The sequence below is a fragment of the Mustela putorius genome, unplaced genomic scaffold (assembly GCF_011764305.1).
Source record: "Mustela putorius furo isolate JIRA1106 unplaced genomic scaffold, ASM1176430v1.1 tig00003875_pilon_pilon_pilon, whole genome shotgun sequence".
Taxonomy (NCBI): Eukaryota; Metazoa; Chordata; class Mammalia; order Carnivora; family Mustelidae; genus Mustela; species Mustela putorius.
Window position 1 is genome coordinate 3,075,373 of NW_025422026.1, and position 20,907 is coordinate 3,096,279.

Sequence of the window (20,907 nt, forward strand, 5' to 3'; positions counted from 1 at the left end):
CGGAACTAAGGAGCAGAGAGGTTAAGCACCCCACCTAAGGCCGCAAAGCCAGAAACTGCTCAGCGGGAATGTAACCCAGAGTATCCCAGCCCCAACCCATACAAGTCCCGCCTCCCAACTCGGTCCTGGGGGACAAGTTCTCTAAGACATTACCGAGGACGTCAAGGAGAGAGATTAACACCATCTCTCCTCTGAACTTAAAAAATACATGAGACAACATTCAAGATATAAAAAACTTAAAAAGAAAAATAGAACAGACAATGGAGGGCCTACCAGACATCTGCAGAAAGGAGACATTCCGCAGATCAGTGGACCCTCCTCCTCACCCGAGTCCCCTCTCCAGAGAGCTACTACCTCGGACTCGCGGTCTACCTTTCCCGGCTTTACGCATCACACACGCACCCGTCCCTCAATGACACATGGTATTTACATGTTTTCAACCTCTATAAAATGCTTGCCAACTCTAAATCCACTGCATTTGCGAGCCCAACCCCAGCCGATGGCTGGTGGTGTGAAGCCCTTCACTCTCGCTCGGCTGTAACATTCCTCCTGAGTACGGCTGCGCCGTAACTTAACCATCCATTCTGCTGCCCATGGATATTTAGGCAGTTACCAGCTGCTCTTCCGGCTCTCAGCACCAGCGAAGTTACGAACATTCTCGCACCCGTCTCCTTCAGAGCGCACCGAACTTCTCCGAAGCTCACACCAGCGCCGTTATGAACATTCTCGCACCTGTTGCCTTCAGATCACACCGGAAGCATCTCTGACGTGCACACCTGCAAGCGGAGCTGCTGCATCGTGGGGTCATGTGTTCAGTTTAGGGGTCTAAGAGCACTTTTTTCAGGCCTTTTGAAAATCAGCTGATTGTCTACTGGAAAAAAGTCAAATTCCACCTTGTCAACAAGAAGACTATTGTATCAATCATCAAGGACATCTTCCCAACCTTCATTAAACCATTTACAAAAGTCAAAGGACCTCCCATTGCCATGCAGTAAAAATACCAAGAAGAGAGGTCAAATCTGCCTTGTCAGTGCCCCTTAACAGGAAGAAAGGAAAAGTCCTATTCCGAGATGCTGGGGAAGAAAATCCCCATCAAATAATCCTTTGTTCTTGAATAATGTCTAGAGAGGCCATGAGCTTATTAACAGACAATTCTTTGGTTACAAACATGTAATAATTTTCAAAAGAAATTACATAGTTACAACGGTTACTTCAGTCTATGAAGAAAGAACGAACAGACACACTAACTTAACTTGTGCGATAAGCATTTTGCCAAAGCACTGGCTAACCATTCCATGTGAGGCCCTGGACAGGGGACTCCAGCCACCCTGGAGCCCAGCCGGCGCTGGCAAGGCTGAAGGCAACCACGGCTCCCCACATTTGTAGCGTGCGGCTGTGGTCCACCGGCTGGGAGGTACCCAGAAAAACTAATGATAAAGAAAACAATGTATAAAACTCTAAAGAAATCCAGACAAGGCTATATGAAGATTCAGGCCATAAACACATTGATTAGAAGAAGAGGAAAAAAAAGTGAACCAATTCTTCTAAAAAAATAAATGAAATAAAACATTATCTGACACATAGGACGGAAGGTCTCCTAAGGGCACTAAATCAATATATTATAGATGAGGAATCAATTAAGGACAGAAGTAAAAATGCCATGTAACAAACTACCACCAAGTAAGACTTAACAAGAGAAAAGGGAAAACAAAACCAAACCAAACCCCAATTAACGTAGAAACAGAAGGTGAAAGAACACAGATACAGAGGGACACAAACCTCCCAGCCTGCTCCACAGATGGTCGCAACCTTCACAAGCCTCAGTTCCCCCAGCTGTAAAATGCATCCGTCTCCTCCGGCATCTCATCTCCTCCCTGCCGGATGAGATCAGATCCTTGCCCCCGAATCCGCAGCAGCTCCCGGCCCACGGGAAACACCAACAGCTGCTCCTTTCTCGTGTCATTATTATAACCAATATCTATACCCATATCCATGCAAATGAACTAAATAACTAATCTAAAATACGTGATTCCCTATGAGAGCATGAAGTACCACAATCAATGTAGGGACAGTAGAACAAAACAAAACAAACACAGAAAACCCGAAAGGGAGAATCACAGTTGATAAAACTATCAAACCACAACCTTGACGACCAACCAGGTAGAGTCGGTTGCACAGGTGTTAACATCAAACTGCTTAAGCAGCAAAATATTCTTGTGCCATTTAAATTGTCCCATAAAATAAAAAACAGTGAAAACTGTCCCTCATTTGTTGTTCGTTTCAAGTAGCCAGCACAATGCTCTTGCCTATACTCCCCGAGTACAAAATAAACATGGATATAAAAAATGCAGATCAGCCAAACCTATAAACATTCTACATGAAGAAAACACCAACAAATTCAATTCACTGCTCTATTAACATACTGAAGTACATTCACTATTAGCCTAGTCCAGGAATATGTGACTCACGTATATTAAGAAACGTGTTACTGAGATTCAAGGCATAAAATGGCTCAAAAAAGAAAAAAACATCTGTTGCCTGAAAGGTACAGGAAAGACCATTTCATAAAAGTCAACATCTATCTGCGTTTAGAAAACGAATCCAGTAAGCAGAAACAGTCGCTACAGTCACTATGTCGTTATAAAGACCATGCGGATCAGATCTGCTCTGTAACCCAGTACGCCGTCTGTAAGAACGGCTCCCACGTCGGGAACGAGACCCCACAGCTGCACCGCCATTTAATACCATCCTGGCAGTTAGAGCAAATGCACGAAAACAAAAAGCTCTAAATATGAGAAGAGATCATCTCTAGGAGAAATATATACAGGTTAGAAAACATGATTATCTTTGTATTAAATATATACTATTCAGGTATACACTTAAACATGGTTAAGATGGCAAATTTTACATTATTATAATTTTTATCACAATTTTAAGGAACAGTGTGCTCACATGTGCGTATAAAGAGACTATGGTCACCCCTATGATAAGAGGTAACCCTTAATCAGCCTATCTGCTTTTCTCAAATGCACTTACAGTATGGCCTACATGATACTGAACATTATCTTTTAAAGAGGCCTTAAAATATAACACTTAGCATTCATAGAGAAGAGCTATAACACCAAAATAAAATAGACAAACTTTAATAATAAAGAAACAGAGCAAGAAAACACAGAGTGAGACTTGGTCATGAGAAAGATAATAAACCAGATCGAAACAATCAAACATCTTATGTAGCTAGCCCAGACGATCTTGCGAGTGAATGGTTTCCAAACTTTCAGAGAAGATAATTATCACAGTCGATAGAAATTCCCCTAGAACAGCCCTGTCCAATATGGCAGCCACGAGGGACACGTGGTTACCAAACACTTGAAATGTGACAAGCGCGTCTGAGGGAGTCAACGTCTGAGGGAGTCAACGTTTAACGCTGTTTGGTTCCAGCCTGTGTAGATACACATATAGGGCCAGTGGCTACCATCACACAGCACGGCTCCAGAGGGTTGAAGAGAGGATGCTTCCCATTTTGGAAATACCAAGAAAATAAAGGCCAAACTTACTCAGTAGCCAAGAAAATTCTGGACAAAATGCTAGTAAAAAGAACCAAAGGGTATACTGCGAGAATGTGCAATGATCGAGTGCTCGTCTGCTTTTTTTTTCCCTTCTAGGAATGGAAGGACAACTGAACAATCAGGAAATAATTAAATGCAATCCATGACATCAATTACAGCAAGCAGAAAAGCTCTATAACTCTGTCTTCAGATACTGGGAACACATCAGTGAAATTTAATATCTATTCCTGGTTTTAAAAAAAAGCATACTTTCTAGCATGACACATCAGAGAAATGAACCAACAGCATCGGCAAGCCCAAAACTAAAACGAGTGTTTTCATTAAAGTTAGGAAGAAACCAGACAGAACAGAACAGCTGTACTGAGCACCTCTCGTATTTCTGGAGGCGATTTAAAAATAAGAAACAGGACACATTATAAGGGCACAATAAGATCACTATCATCTGGAAAAGAAAAACTATTAAAACCAGCTGAAAATTAATCCTAGAAGTGACCAGTAAGGCTACTTATTATTTACTGATTAAAACAGATTCCAAGTGAAAATGTTGATAAAAAGGTGTATTTAAAAGAAATTCACTAGTAAGTGAATTCAGTGTATTACAAAGAGTACCACAAAGACTTAAGAGTCACAAACTATTGTGATTTCCTTGGAAACAACAAAATCAAGTTTGCGTATAATGCCAAAGGCTCTGGTTCCTCAAGTACCCCACACGACGAAGGACAGACGAACAGGCGGACGGACACACACACACACACACCTTTCATTCAATCTCCACCGACTTCCCATCACCCATTAATCCACCGTGGCAGAACTAAAACCAGCTCAGAAAAAAGCTAATTAATGTTATTTTCCTCTTGTCGTGAAAAGAGGAATATCATGTTTCCCCTCAGAATATGCCCCTGAAATGTTGAAGACTTAACCATATGGAAGAGTTCTGAAAGTGCATAAGAAATGGCTAGAGATTTGGAATCCTAATTCAATTTCCCCTCACATTTTAATAGGAGCCTGTAGCAAACATTTATTTTTAGAGACGTCCCTGGTATGGACTGAACAAAGGGCTATTGTGTGTTAAACAAGGGGAGGTCTCTCTGGTCCCATCTATCCAAGTTTTTTAAACATCAGGTTGGAATTAAGTGATTTTAAACTTTAAATCAACTATTTCCAGACCACAAACTCTACTCCACACTTATCGGTCAACGTCAGTTCTCCGAGTGAGTTATAACAGAGTTCAAATGCGAAATCGGCATCTTCCAAGTGCCAGTAAGGAACTTTCTTTCAGACTCTGACTACATATGCTCCGACTTGTTAAAAAAATGCCACAGAAGTTTTCATTTCCTTCTCCAACAGAAAGTTTCATCTGCATTTGATCAATCCGACTCAGCACCATCTCTGATGAAAAGCACATGGGTATCCGTCATAGCATTCTCTATTATGTCCTTATTAAACAGGAATTACAACCTTTTCTCTAAGTTAATAAGAGCAAAATAGACGGGATTTATAGGCTTGCCCTGATCACTATAAACTTTGCTATGTCTTAATTTGTAATATGCGTCCTGTTACGGGCCTGCTGAAGTCGAAAAGAAAACAAGAAATTATCTATGGTTCATGGTGTGGTCATTTTAAAACATGTTCACTAACTCTTTGACATGTCTGCCATCAGAAGGTGGAGTCCGTCTCCTCCCTCCGAGTACCCGCCGGTCGCGGTGACTTGCTTCTGCTACGAATGAGCTCGAAGCCGGGGGAAGCCAGGTCATAGAGCAGACACCGCTTCTCCGGGCTTGTCCTCCTGGAGGCTCACCCGCAGATCCCAGCACCGCCTAAGGGGAAGGCCACATGTGCGGGCCCCAGTCCCACCGCCAGGCAAGGCCCCAGCTGGCCAGCAGCGGCCTCCTCGAACTCCAGCACCCAGGCCTGGCACTCCCAAGCGGACACCCCGGGGCACGGAGACTAGGTGTCCCACCAAGTCGCACGCAAGCCGCAGATGTGGGAAACCCACACACTGTCTTTGGGCTTCGGTGCTTTGGGAGGCAGCAACAACAGGAACGTGTACATCAACCGGGAACGCGTACATCAGGTCGACCAGACTCAGCCGCCGTCCTACTTTTCTCAAACTCCCCATCTCCCCAAGAACACAAACCAGAAAACAGACAAAACCCACCTGTGCTGCACACCCGCTCTCGGTTGACTCCAGGGGCAGCCTGGGGGCGGCGGTCCCAGCCGGTGCCCTGGCCGGGAGCGAGCTTTCTCCTGGGCCGTGTGCCTCCCAGCACTCGGCAGGCCAGGAGCCTTGGCCCGCTCGTCTGTGCTGCCTGAAACCCACTCGTAGCCTCAGAAAGTCCTTACTAACAGCCCGCTCGGGAAACTTCGGCCCCGCGCCATGTGCTCCCGTTTTTTAATCAATGGACAAGTGGGATTTACCTGAAAGTGTCACTCTGACTCCAGCACTGGTAATGACGTTTAGGACCTTCCCATTGGAGCCGTATAAATGGGTTATTGACCCAAATGAGTAACCGTTCTGGAAACCCACTGTTCTCCTCAGTGGACACTAGGAAGGGAAAAAGCCTCATTGCTTGAAATAACTTTTTTTTCTCTAAGAAGCACACGCCTGAGAAGTTAAAGCTGGAAGGGACCTGAGAGATACTCAAGTTTAGGACTTTTTTCCACCAGTGATAAACTGACATAACCCATGGGCAGTCTTCATGACACAAGCACTAAGAATTTTTACTTCGTTCTGTCCTCAACGAAATGTCCACCTCCAATAAGACAGGGGCAACTTGAAACTCCAATGCTGTTCCTGTCTTACCAAGGAAATGTACAGAATAGAATTTTGTGTACATTTCCTAGCTACAGCAGTAAAATATCCTCCATGTAATGGTATTGAATACTTCGTCCTTAACATTTAGAATGTATGACAAATCTAACAGTATGTGATAAATATAACAAAAGCAGCCCTGGGAACCCACAAACAGTCACTAGAAAAAAAGTTAAAGTGGCTGCTCTATTTTTACCATAAGAAATGTTAGCAGTCACTGCTCTAGTCCCAATCATTGGGGGAAACTGAAGTCCAGAAAGGTTATACAACTGGCCGGAGGCCAAACAACTAGTTGGTGGCAAAACCAGGACCAGAACTCTGGTGTACTCATGTTTTCCAGTCCTGCCTGTGTGCAATTAGATTTGGATTAATAGAAGGAAAACAATTATTTTAGTTTCAATTCCAAAGGCAAATCAAAGTGGTTGGCTGGATTCCCACCCCTTCAAGGTTACATTCCTAATCCTCCTGGTGACTATTTTCCTCCTTCCGGTACACAGAATCTACCAGGAGGGCCCCAGGCAGGGCCCGGCTGGGTGGGATGAGGGCGCTGACAGCAAAGATTGGCTAGTCAAAGGCTATGAAGGTTACTCACAACCCAAGACCCCTTGCCTTAACCGTGGAGGCAAGAGTAAAACACTCAGTCCCTCGCCTCTCCCGCAACTAGGGCTGACCATGGGACAGAAGTCCCAAACAATGAGGATCTCAAGAAACATCACTAAGTGGGCATTTCTACCCAAATGAAAACAGCAGTGCTGTGAGAAGTCTTCCTGCCAGGACCCTGGGAGTGATTCCTTGAGATGCCGCCGCCGAAGCTGTCCTGGTTCCCCCTGAGGGCAAAGGCCGCAGGCCGAGAATTGCAAATAGGCAGACAGAAGGAACCAGGCTCCCTGCGGCCCCAGGAGGGCCATCACTCCAGCCCTACCTATCTTCGGGCTTCCTGTTGAGTGAAATTCAAAACTCCACAGTCGGTTTTTGGTTACCTACAGCTATGCTTAACCCTAACTCTTACTCAAAATAAATGTGGCTTTCTTCCTTCATCTACTTTGTCCCAAAGTGTGTCCATCTGTGTTATTTCTACGTAGCTAAATTCGGTGAACAAACATTTCATCACCGGCACCACCACCCCAGCTCCTACCAAGCCCCCCACCATTATTCTCAAACAGCAGTAACGGGAACGAGGCACACCTCTTTTCTCCAAGAGGAAGCATTTCAGCTTACAAGAGGTCTCCTGCGGCAGACGGCAGGTGGAGGGTTGCCCCGGGCAGCAAATGAAAGACAGATGGTTTTCCTCCTTATAAACCGTGCAGCCTCGGCCCTGGACAGCACGTGGAGATCCAGAAACCACTGCTCATCAAGTCCCCAGCATCTACCGGGGAAGGACTGCCGATGCGAGCCTTAGTTGGAGGAAACAGGACAAAAACCACTCATTCTACAAACACCTTCTCTTTCGCTTGAGTGCGGTGTTTGAGATCTTCTACCTCACCTTACGTTTAAGACACAAATGGACTGAGTCTGAGCAAAACAGTAATGTCATAACCAAAGCCAGAGTGTTTTCCATCCTTCTCCCGCACGTCCTTCCTGATCAAGTTGGCTACGGCAGCTCAGAGCTCCATCAGCTGTCGACGTTCAACACATCCTCCAAAGGGATAAACGAGAATGGGCGACACAGATGAAAAGCTAGGATTCTACTAACTCCGTGGCCCTCCACCAAAAAGAAAAAAAGAAAAGGAAAAGAATTCTAAAAAAAAAAAAAAAATGGATCTCTGTGAGGGAATTGCAAAATGTTGAGGCAAATTTCTTAGACTTGAGTTCAATCCAAACAAATCATGAGCTGTCCTGGCCCAGAAATCTGGACCATCTCTTGAAAACACAGAGAGAATTCCCAGCCCAAGCAATTACCCAAGAAAAAGCTTTAGGTCTGACAAGCACATAAGGACTCAGAAACCAGCAGTACAGGGGACATGGTGCCCCACACACGTGCGAGCCCCTGGGACCCTCCAAGGGAAGGTCCTCAGTCTGAGACTTCCAGGTTGCTCTAAACTCACAAAATGGATTCTGCACACAGAAACAGAAGCCAATGAACATGATGGGCTTGACAAGCAGTATTTACAGATGTAAGTTGGTCACTATCAGCAAAGCAACATTCAATGGGTTAAAAATACGGGGGGAAAAGAAATGAGTTCAACAGACCTTTACATCAGAACAATCTCCAATAATTTAGAACCAGAAGGGTCTCACTCATCTAGACTTTTACGTGAGCAGGAATCCCCCTTCTTGTTCCCAACCAGATGGAACCCCCACGTCAAGTGTTCCCAAACTACTTAAGCAGGGCTTTTTGAAACAGAACTACCATACTTCACAGCAAGTTACCAATCCACACGCTAACTGCTCAGACGCGGTAGGTTCAAGTCTAAGGACACTAGGGGGGCGTTTGGGAGGGGGGTAGAAAACTAAAACAGAGATCAGAGTCATCTCTTTCCAAGAGTTCACTACGTGCACGCAGCGTGCTGGGTGAGCTCTCGGCCGGAGGGCAGGTACAGAGACCCAGGGCAGGGCACCGCCTTACCTAGCACATTTCCTGGAGGGACCTCCTCTAGGTCTTCCAGTTCCCTGCCCATCAGCAGATACAGGTTTTCTAGGGTGCAGCACGCCATGTGGGGGATCGGGGGAAGGTCTTCTAGTGGAGTGGAGAAGCCCAATGGCACCTGGGCGAAGAAACATCGTTGAAGAGAAGTTAGAGGGCATTAAATGCAGACATTACTTAGAAACTAAGTGACTCCTATTCAGAGGTGAGATGGTGCAGTCACACTTCATGTAAACCTGAAATATGGAAATTTGAAACGGTATGATACAGAATCTGAAGTGGTGAAACTTCTCAGATACTTAAAATCTGTCAAGAATTCGACAGAGTCGTAAGTTTCATGGCTCAGGAATATGAATTCCATTGTGACCTGTGACCTGTCCCACCCAATTTGCCAATAAACACACCCCCCCAGCCCCTTGCCAGTATTTACGTGCACCAGGTCACCCACTAGTTCCAGTGGTGACCGTACTGTGATCGCCACACGTGTCATTCCTCTTGTCACTCACAGTGGTGTTCATCAGATTACAGTGCCCTTTGGGCATCCAGCAAGAGCAGGACCTGGTGCTCAGTCCCACAGGAAGAGAACTTAAGAAGAGTGGCCAGATGTGATACAAAATGCCATGGGAATGGCCACACAACAGCTAGTCTACGCTCATGCTGATAATCTGCAAAGGAGCAGCTGTGAAATGCTGGGGACACGAGGAGAAGACTGAGCACAGACACAGTCGACACTGGCTGCCAGCGACACGACTGATGAGCTCACCTCCTGTCATGTTCGTTCCTAAGAGACACCGTCTCAAATTATGTACTTTTGTCAAGAATTATTCAAGATCTTGAAACGCATTCAAGATATTGCCTTGAATCATTCAGCAGCCCCCATATAAATGCAAGTACCCTGAACTTGTCTCTGGTGCCCCTGGGCCCAAGTGCAAAAAACATGAAGTTAAACGCACATATAAACATAACTAACATCACAGAGCGAGTGACCAAAAAGCACTAGAGGCAAGTACATTCATAAAAACCCAGAGGAGGGAGACACTGTCGTGCTCGGGAAGACGTGGAAACCGCACAAGAATGCTTGCCTTGCAGGCACACGCCACATTTCAGCGGCGGCTCTGCAGGGCAGCTGGAGAGACACCCCAGAAACATAAAAAGGAGAAGGATGAAACAGAAACAGAGTTAGCCACAGATAACAGGATTAACCATTTAAACCACACGTAACTTAGAATTAGTAAGACAGTTTAGCAAGGAGGCTAGACACAAGGACAGTATACAAAAGTTAACTGTCTGCATCAGCAAGAGGAAAAAAACTGTTGTTGTTTTTTTTGGTTTTGTTTTTAAAGATTTTGTTTGTTTATTTGACAGAGATCACAAGTAGGCAGAGAGGCAGGCAGAGAGAGAGAGAGGAGGAAGCAGGCTCCCCATCGAGCAGAGAGTCCGATGCGGGGCTCGATCCCAGGACCCCAGGATCATGACCCAAGCCAAAGGCAGAGGCTTTAACCCATTCAGCCACCCAGGTGTCCCCCGAAATATGTTTTTAAATAGTAACTTTTAGAGTAGCAACAAAATATTAGCTAGACTAAGTCTAAAAGTGATTAAAATGGAGAAAATTATAAAACTTTAATGAAAAACACTGATAATAACCTAAATAAATAGAAAGATAGGCCTCATCGATTTATAGATTCTATACTGCAAATGCTGATTCATGCCAAATACATGTACTGACTGAAAGCAATCAGAATCTCAACAGAGTTTTTCACGGAACCTGACAAGCTGACCAAAAACTTACATGGAAGTGGAAAGAGGAATAAGCAAGGTGCTCACCAAAAAAAAAAAAAAAAAAGCTAGAAGACGTGGACTTTTAAACATCTAAATCTTTAGAAGTGAAGTCAGCACTGAATGGAGACAGTGATAAACAGAATAATGAAGTCTAATCGTCCAGAAACAGCCCGAATCACGTACAAGCTTTGATTTATGACTGAGGTGGCTGAGCAGTGGGCAGAGAGGAGCATGTTCTCTGTGCGGTTTTGGAACTGGTATTTGTATGGGGAAAATAAGATTGGATCTCATCTTCATATCATATACAAACACTGAATTAAACATTTAAATATGAAAGGCAAAACTTTAAACTTTAGAAGAAACCACAGGCGAAAATGTTGCCTTGGGTACAGTCACAATTTTAATTTTCTTAAATAAGATACAAAAGGCATAACCCATAATGGAAAAGACTGATAAATTAAACCACATTAAAATCAAGAACTTCTGTACATTAAAAGATACTAAATAGAAAATGTGACACATCCCAAACTGGAGAACTTGCTAATCTTAAGAGTGACAAGGAATTAGTATGCAGCTCCTATAAAGAACATCGAAAAACCAGTATTAAAAAATGTGTGCATATAGCACAAGTGAAAACTCGGCAGAAGACCCAAAGATATCGTCACAGGAAAAGACAGGAATGACCAATGAGCATATTAAAAGAGTAATAAAGAAAATGCAAACTAAGACCTCTTGAAAAGAGCATATCATACGCATCTCATTGGCAAAAATCAAATCGACAGTAACACATTCCGGGGAGGCTGCGTAAAACCGTACATCCTTCTACAGCACGCACGCGAGTGGTAACGCTACAGAGAAAAGCAGAAGGTTGGAGGAGACAGATGAAAGGCAGGCCCCCATGACCCCTGCTTCCTGTTCACGCCCTCACGCAGTCCCCTCTCCTGGGCGGGAGGGCCCGGAGCTTGCATCTTCTCATCAATGGCATATGGCAAAGGCGGGGGGATGTCACTCTCATGATCGCGTAACATCACGCAAGACTGTCTTGCCAACACATCCAGCCTGGACCCGCCTTGCGGGCTGGAAGGAGGGCAGCCAAGCTGGGAAGTCCACGGGACAGGAAGCCGCAGGCAGCTTCCAGGCCTGGAGGGCGGCCGACAGCCAGCAGGAACGTGGAGCCCTCCGCCCTACAGGCACCAGGATGTGACTCCTGCCAACAACCTCAGTAAGCCTGGACACAGACGCTTTCCCACAGGAGCTTCCAGAAGAGCACACCACCTGGCGACACTGGCTGCAGCTTTGCGAGGCAGAAGGCAGGACCCGCTGAGCCACGCTTGGACTCCGACCCACAGAAACCGTGAGATGACAGAGCGTGCGTCGTCCTCGCTGGCTGAATTTGCAGGAGTCCCGAATGCGCAGCAACCTAACGGATGGACACGCGAGTCCAAGTACGGTTTATGTCTTGGGGCGTGTGTGATATGTTTCCGCTTGTTTTTAAAGGAAGCTGGAAGGAGATGTTATGGGCCCCGACTACCGGAGTGTGGAGTCACGTGCAACTGCCAGTTCACTTCATGGCTGCACCTCTAGTCACCGGACACACACGGAGTGACTTCAACCTCTAGCCCCACGAAAGCGAAGACACACCACGTAAAGATAAAGTGGAATGCTCACGGAATCTGTAATGTCCCATAAATCCGTGCTACGTCACCTAACAATTTCTTACTCACCTTGACAATGGAAAGAACAAAAAAGAAAAAAATTCGCCACTGCCTGACCCTTACTGAGAAATAACAAACTACGTCTAGAACAACTCACAACTGGGTTCTTATCCGTGCTGTCACAGCACCTTTGGCCCCCGTAAGATACAGCCCCACACACAGCTGCTGCGCTCCCTCCTGCCGAGGCAGAACGGGCCACAACCCAGCATGGGTGGCTTGGCCCCACCCAGCACCCTGATCCCTGGGATTAAACTCCTCAAACTGACAGAATAAGCATTCGAGGCAAGTTGAGGGCAGACCCTCTCCAACTGCTTCCCCCCCCACCCCACTCCGCCCCGCCACTTGCTGCCAAGTCCAGCAGCTTCTCTGGCTTCCCTGTGAGAAGGGGAGCAGGTGCTCTCCTGCTTCCGATGCAGCACATCTTCCAAGTTCTTCCTCGCCGCTTCTTGCTGATCCTAACTCACTCCTTGGACGTCTAGCACCTCCGTCGACCGACGACCTTTATAACTTAACTACTACGGATACACCTTGCTTATGTCCAAAAATGTTGAGGGAGCTGTGGTTTCTTTTTTTGCTCTCTGGCTCAGGTGTATTTGGATGCTGGCTGTTCACCTGCTTCCAGACCTTCCTGATCAATTTCTGGGATCCACTTGCCATGCAACTGTGGCCTGTCACCTGCTCTCTGCCCAGGCCTTTGGCCTGCGCCACCCCGCTCTTGGATCTCTGTATTTCCTGAAGGTCGGCCACTGCCCTGGCTCCAGCACAACTGTGGCGCCAGTTCTTTCCTCTGGCCTTGAGAAGTCCTGCAATTAACTAAGTAAAGCCTGAACACTGAGTTTAACATACTGGTTTCATTTTCCCAATGCTGCCGAGACAGATTTACCAAGTGTCACCAAAGCGACGTAAGAGGAGACACATGGATTCGCCTGGATGTGCTCATCTAGAGACAAAATAAGGTGATCTCAACCAATCCGAAAAGATACAAGGACTCTGGAACAATACACTAATGTTTTACTTCCAATTCTTACCCGCCGCAAAAACTCGACAGGACTGTACTTGGGCCCCAAGACAAAAATTCTCTTTCCTCTTCGAGCCACACCACTGAACACGCGGGCGAAAGCAATGAAAGACTCTTGGCCGTCTCCGTCCTGGGGCGGTGATCTAAGGGCCGCACCCTCCACTTGTGGCTCATCACCTGCCGGACACAAAAGGATAATGAGCGCCAGAAACGCTTTCTCTAATTCAGGACCCGCCTAGAAGCAGAAACTGAATATGATACATCTGGACCAGTTTCAGGGAAGAAACACCAAGAAAGACAAGAACCGACAAAAGCTACACTTATAGAGCCAAGCTCAAAAACAAGAGGATGAGTGTCCTAAGTTAAGTCAAAAAAACTACTCTGCACCAAACCTATTTCAGAAAGCTGTACCTTTCTGTTGTTCTTCCTTTGGACTTGTTTCAAGGGCGCTCCCATCCTGGGGGGGCTCCGCGGGTGCCTGCCCCTGCGTCGCGGCCAGCTTCTCCGCATGTCTCTGTCTCGCACGCTCTCGCCTCTGAGCAATTTCTTCCTGCGTGAGAAGTCTACAGGAGATCACAGCAATGTTAACTTCTGGCAACACCAAGCATCTTTCAGTCACTGCAGCAGGGAAACGGCCACTAAATTAATGTGGCTGGGTAAGATGATGACGGATCCCAGGTCCCCTGCAGGCAAATGGTTTCTGTAAGCTCTGCCCCTAGCTGCGGTGACAGGAGAGAAGGCCTCTCAGGCTTTCTAGAATGCTCAGTGCCCAGCTCTTCTGAGCTTCTGGAGTGGTATGCGAGAGCCCACGCCCCCACCCAGAGCTGTCCACACCAGCATCGAGCTGTTCGGGAATGCCTACATTCCTTCCGGATGAGGAGAACAGGGAAGGGAGGGAAATGAGTGGCCAATACCAGGGCTCAGAGCTCCCTGTGGAGAAGCAAGCAAAAGACCTCAATAGGAAACGGAGGTTTTCTCCACAAGCACAAAAATAGATCTTCATGGAGAACCAGGGTCCCAGAGGTAGGGTTTCAAGGTCAGGCTGAAGGACGGTGATTCAGTGCGACTGAAAGGTCACACTGTGTTAGACCCCAGCAGCACCACGGAAAAGGCAGTGTGTGGGTGTGTCTGTGTGTCTGCTGGGGGTTAGTCTTGGTTGGCATGGGGTAGGGGGTTTAGTCGTTCTTCCTGAAGAGTTATTCTCAGGTCTAGCAGGCCACAAAAAAGGCACACACGGCTTTCATAACAAAGCTCTGTACAAAAAGGGAGTGCTAAGTTGAATAAAAATGGGTATTCTGTTGGAAGGCAGAAACAGGGCAGGTACACTAATTCCCAGGGTTTGGCTCCTTTCCCACATATGGGCCGTCCTAAGCCCTCCTATATCCTCAACCCCAACACAGAGCGAGACCAACAGCTGCCCTAGAGTTGGCAGCACTGGGGCCTCTCGGCCCTGCACACTGGGACCGAGCGTCAGGATCCGCAGGCTAAAGGTCTGCCCCAGCTTTCTGCCCCAGCTCTGGAAGTTGAGCGCCTGCGCCTGGTCCTGTGACCCCGCGCCTCCCTCCTCTCCCTCCCCTTAGGCCCTGTGACTGCTGCTCTTCTCCCGGATCTCGGACAGGACACCTGACAGGTCATCTCACCCCATGCTGCCATGCTGCCGCCCCCCGCCCCATCTCCCCGACGCACTGGAACCCATTCAGATAACCCTGCTGCATGTACACCGTTCTTGTGCGTCCCAAACGGCCACATATTCTTGAAGCTCTGATGCCAAAAGCCCTAAAACCCTTCTTCCTTCTTGCTTCCTGTGGGTGAGCCTGGAAGGTGACTGCGCCCACCACAGACTGCCCACTGCTAGCCTCATCACACTCACACCTGCAGGACAAGGCCACCCACCAGGACCGGACACTAGCTCTACCTCCCTTGGCACCTTCCTCCTCACAATGGCTGAGTTTGGTTCTCGGAGCTGTCCCTTTCTAGTCAGACCCAGGTCGCTGCAGGGCTGTGTCCCAGGACACAGGAACCTGAGAGACCGATCTTGGAGAATGGCTTGGCCAGGGGCCATAAGGCAACCAAGACTGCTGGGGCTGGAGGCACTGCTTCCCCTGCAAGAGACCAGTCCCCTCTCCTGTAAGCTCCAATCACTGGGAGCCCTTTCAAGTATGGCATGGAAACAGCTTCCTCTGGAGCGAAAGCCAGCAAATCCACTTCCCCTGTCCTTGCGATGGCCGGCGCTCAGGCCCTTCCCCTCGCCCTGCTCCGCTCCAGGCCCAACACCCCAGCTGTCCCTTCAATCAACTCCATGTTTCTAAACTTTTGGTAGAACTGCTTATATGAGTATCTGAAAAGTACAAATTAAAACACAAATGCAGGAGGTAACATTACCCTAAGAACAGGGAGGAGAACATGTGAGACACCTGTTCGCAGAGCAGGGGAAAGTCTCTTCTGATGAGGATCACTAGGATCTCAACACTAGGATCACTAGGATCTCAACATCGTCTTAAACACTTTATGTGTTTACATTACAGTTTAATTACATTACAGTTTAATTACAGTACATACTTATTCCCACAATTAAATGAAATAGATACCATCACCCCTATTTTACAGATGAGAAAGCAGAGGCTAAGGAAATTTAACCTATCACAAAGTCCCCTGGAAAATAAATGGAGGAGCCGAAATTCAAATCCAAATCGGATCCCAAACCCTACTCATTACCCCAGGACGTCTCCCACTTGAAGGGCTTAAAGATGATAAACTCATCATCACATTAAGTAAATCATTTTAACTTTTGTAAGAAAGACACATAAATTACATCCTCATTCCACCTAAATTCGCGACACGGTCTGGAACAGGTTAGCGCCCGTATTCATCAGGTTTGCATCTGGTGTACGGAAGCTCGCTGCCTTCGGAGCGTCCACCCACCCATCCAGGGAATGCCCCTCCGTGCCCGGCACTGCCGTGGGCTGGGAGTGGTGGCACAGGGAAATGGAGCAGAGAGACGGACAGAAATCAGGCAGGATTTGTACGAGGCACCCACCGCGTATCCCATGTTTGCTGAGGACAAAGAGGAGTTGATCTACAAGAAAACAGAGGTCTACCAGCCGAGGCAGGCCATGGTGCTGAGTTCTTCAGGCTGTGGCTGAACTAGCCCTTCCTGAAGGGGCGGCAGTCACCAGCAGCAGAGAGGAAGGCGGCCCGAGGCGAGCACGCTGACTGGAAGGCCAGGAGGCACATGCGGAGGGAAGGAGAGGAGGTGAGGACACACATCCATGCGTCCTCTGGGTTCCAGGCAGAATGCGTACGCTCTGGTCGGCATGGAATATGCCGGAAGGCTGGCTGCAGCGGCTACTAGAGGCAGCAGGGACGGTGGGAAGTGACAGACCCAGAAAAGTGGCTTCTGTCTGAAGACAGCACCTTGCTACCAGAAGGAGTGGTTGCTCAAGAAGAAAGCAAAAGCAACGCACAAGCTCGAAGATTCAGGGGGAGAGGAACTGCCTGAAAACCCTCAGTAAAACGTTACTTAACAGGCATTAGACCGAGTACTGCTAGTAAGAATCTGTGATAAGCTAGTTGAGAACAGCAAAAACAAAGGCCCAGAACTAAAAGGGCAGCTGCCAGCCTAGATTTAGGAGTGGGAGCTGATAAGCCACCCAGGTGGAACTTTCCGGAACACTCAGTAAGAAGCCAAAGGAGCAGCAGCCGCCCTAACCACCCAGCGAACGCTCCTTCCCGCCCCCACACTGGCCTGTCCACAGGCTGCCCGAAACGGTGAAAGAAACCACTTACTGTGTTTTGGGGGTCAAACCAGACTCTACCAGGAAGAACTGGAAAAAGCTTCTAAACACCGGCCCTGAAGCACCACCCTGGTGTGAATTCGAACAGACTAGTCAGGCTTGCAAAGTGCTCTGCGGTGCGAACACAGGGGACAAGCGGGAAAAGAGGACAAAGGAGCAGCAGCAGCTCAAGAAGGCGGAGCTCGCCGCGGTCCCGGCTCTCCAGGGACGTGTCCGCAGTGGCTTCCGGAGGACGAGGAAGAGTGCAGAGAGAAAGGAGGTAAGAATGTGCATCAGCTCAGTAACCTTAGAGACCGGCTAACGGTGCCACAGGAAAACTAGCTTTCCCGCAGAGCAAACCCAAGGGCCAGGGTGGTAATGAGGAGCGGCGGCATGCTGTCCCGACGGCAGAGGCACCGGACCGGAGGGGGAATTCCTCAGGTGGCACCTGGAAAGACTCGGCACATTCAGTCTGTGTGCAGAGGGCCAGGGCCACAGGGAACTAAAGACACGGAAAAGCTACAATGGAAGGAAGACCGCTTGAGAGAAGATTCTAGAAGTCCATGTTGACAAAGTCATGAAAGGCAGCCAGAAGACAACATTCCAGGTGAAGGAGACCGAGAGCCAGGACTGGAGGCAGGAGATAGGATCGCTGCTTCCTATATCATCAGAACTGTGCCGACTATCGGTCGGCAAGGCGGCCTCTGCGTGTGTGGACGTACAGCCAGCTGCTGCACTGTGCGTGTTCAGGGCCTGTCCCTGCTCTAGACGACCGAGCCATGGACATCACCTGTCACCCAGGCCAGACTGCCAAGCACGGCCATGTCCTGTGTGTGCTGAAGGAAGTCACTCTCGCCCATTCATCGTAGATCACGTGCAAAGGGTCACCTAGTCACTGGATTTAGGGTAAACTTTCCCGAGAACGGCTTTCTCGCCCCAGATGAGCCCTCCGTGCATCCTACCTGCCTGGAGGTGGGGGGGGGGTGACTAAAGAAACGGGCCAGCCAGACCCGGGGCCTTGAGGCCACTATTGCCAGGGACACGCACGTGAGGCTGACACGTCATCCTGGGGCGGCGCTCCGTGTCAGAACTCGCCGGGGGTAACCCTACTGCTCGCCCTGGATGTGAGCGGCTGCACGAAGGGCTGTAATCAGAGCCCACGCCTCACGGGTGCGGTCACTTGTCAGAGAGGGAGAGAGAGCACAAGCAGGGGGAGCGGTGGGCGGAGGGGGAAGCAGGCTCCCTGACGAGCAGGGAGCCCGATGCAGGGCTCGATCCCTGGACCCCGGGACCATGCCCTGAGCTGAGGGCAGAGGCTTCACCGACGGAGCCCCCAGGTGCTCCCTACTGCTCTTGTTTCAATACTCCACGACAGCACTGTTTTCCAAGTTAAATGAGGAGCAAACTCTACTGTAAATGCAGGAAAGAAGAAAAGACAGACAAGAGACACCAGATGAACCAGGCCAGAGTCCCCGCAGCGAACTGACGAGACTCGGGTTCAGACACTGCTGGCCTCCCCCCAGCTGCGACACGCAGCCCCTCACTTAACGCTTTCTCAGGCTCCTTGTTCTCGTCACAGGTAAAGGTGACAGCCTGACTCCTTCCGCTGGAGAAGGGCTGTCAGATCTCAACGGCCTGTGGACAGGGGCCGCGAACACTGTAGCTCTGCGGCCGGCAGCCGGTGACCAGTGTCACCGCCACTGTTCTTCACAGTACAGGTGCCCCGAGGCACCAGACGCGCTGAAGCAGTACCAGCCACGTCTCTTCGCTCTCCAAACACCCCTGCAAAGTGCCGCGGGCGTAGACGTGGGCTCTACAGGAGCCGAGCTCAGAGGCACGCACAGCAGGTCTCCGTTCCAGATGCCCAGATCCTGAGGCGGGGCGGACAGCGCGTGGCTCGGCAGAGCCACGGACGGCGGCAGGGGACCAGCCAGGCCGAGGCTGCCCTCATCCTCACAGGAACCCATCAGGGTCTGACCAGACGGGGAGGCGGCAGAGCCAGGAAGGGAGAACACACATGAAAAATGCAGGTGATGTGGAAGAGATTCTCTAAGACGCGGGAAACGTGAGAAACACCCCGTATCCCCAGTGCCCGGCCACACCCGACCCACGGGGAGCAGCTGACACGCTCCACAGTCGTGGGTCTCCCTGGGGGTCAGCGGGTGCACAACACACGTGATCCGTGGCCCCTCCGCTCACTGCTCTTCTTGAATTCACATCAGTTCAAATCCCTCACCCGGAGCTGATCTCAACAACTCTCCTCCGCGCCATTGGAGAAGACAGCGCCGAGCAGGGCGTCTGCTGTCGCGGCGGTGCTCGCGACCTACCCTGGCGGGCCGGCGAAGGCCGTGTCTGCGCACTCGCACGCACGCCTCTGCGCCCCACCACACACACGGTCTCCCTGGCCAGGCCCCCCTCCCCCCCCCTTACCTGGGCCTGTTCTGGGGCAGAGCCTTGGCATCAACGGCGAACATTTTGGAAACAAAGATAATAACTGGATCCGTGTCCTCACTTCCACACTTCATGAAAGCTACAAAAACAGGAAAGAAAAAAGTCACTCGCTTTTGCCATGACCAGAAAGGCAGACTTCTAAAACACAAGAGGTTTAGAACACGGCCTCATCTTAATGCGTAAGTGGCCTATAATCTTTTATGACCGTGGTAAAAATTCTCTGCAGGAACGTGTAAAATTGCTAGAACACCATAGAGCAAGAACTAGCAGAACTGGCAGCGTGGGGAAGGAAAGGCAAAATGAGCAGGGCAGGAGGCTGGCCGCTGAGGCCCACGAACGGGGCTCCCCCCACCCCCGCCCCACTCTCAGCCCCCAAGATCCCGCCCTAGACCCAGAGCAGAAGGGCTAAAACAAATGCCAAGCCAACCGTCAACAAGGAGCTTGTTAATAAAATACACACAAGTTACACAGGTTAGAAAATGGGCAAGAATATCCCATACCAGAAACAAAACGTTTAGAAACAGAGACTCAGTATTACAAAGATGTCAGTTTTCCCTAAATCTACACATGCAAACTCGGCTTCACATCAACATGGTGACGTTTCCCTCCACCTTACTGGAGGTATACACAAAACCACTGATGAGGGTTTTTTTTTTTTTCCCTTAAAAAATAATCCTCCACCAAAATAATGGCTACCTAGATAAAATACCAGAGTAACACCGAAATCACAGCAAGACGACAGGAAGTCAAAAGCAAGCTTGCCGGGGACGCAGGTGCGAGGGGTGAGGGGCAGCGTGGTGGGCCCTGACCCACGCTGTCCTGGGGCCGCTGTGGCCACACACAGGAGTGAGTGCCGAGGGAAGCCGAGAGCAGAGCAGGGACGCGAGTGAAAAGCTGTACTAACACCCAGGCGAGAGACCCGGTGGCTTGGCTCCAGGAGGCAGAAACAGAAATCCTGGAAAGAAGCCAAAACTACCCAGATTTCGAGGAAAGAATACGTAGGATGTGCAAAGGGACTGGACACAGGGGTGAGAGTGCACAGGTGAGCCACAGGACGCCGAGCTTTTCGGCGTGAGCAAATGGAAGGATGGCGTCTCGTCTGACTGAGCTGGGAAGAGCTGGGAGCAGCAGGCTGAGGGAGAAAGGGAGAAGTCCGGCGGGGGACACGTGAGGGTGCGGATGCTTCTCGGAGAGCCAAGCAGAGAG

General features: G+C 49.1%; 1 protein-coding gene across 2 annotated transcripts in view; it reads right to left on the reverse strand.

Moving 5' to 3' along the window:
- Positions 1 to 20,907, reverse strand: part of EFL1 (elongation factor like GTPase 1) — a 115,419-nt gene that overhangs the window by 60,497 nt on the left and 34,015 nt on the right. For both annotated transcript variants that reach the window (XM_045067175.1, XM_045067176.1), the window contains exons 12-15: positions 19,681 to 19,780; positions 13,889 to 14,040; positions 13,488 to 13,654; positions 8,948 to 9,086 (exon numbers count right to left, since the gene is read on the reverse strand). In XM_045067175.1, the coding sequence (XP_044923110.1) occupies positions 8,948 to 9,086; positions 13,488 to 13,654; positions 13,889 to 14,040; positions 19,681 to 19,780 (558 nt within the window). The remainder of the gene's footprint in view (positions 1 to 8,947; positions 9,087 to 13,487; positions 13,655 to 13,888; positions 14,041 to 19,680; positions 19,781 to 20,907) is intronic.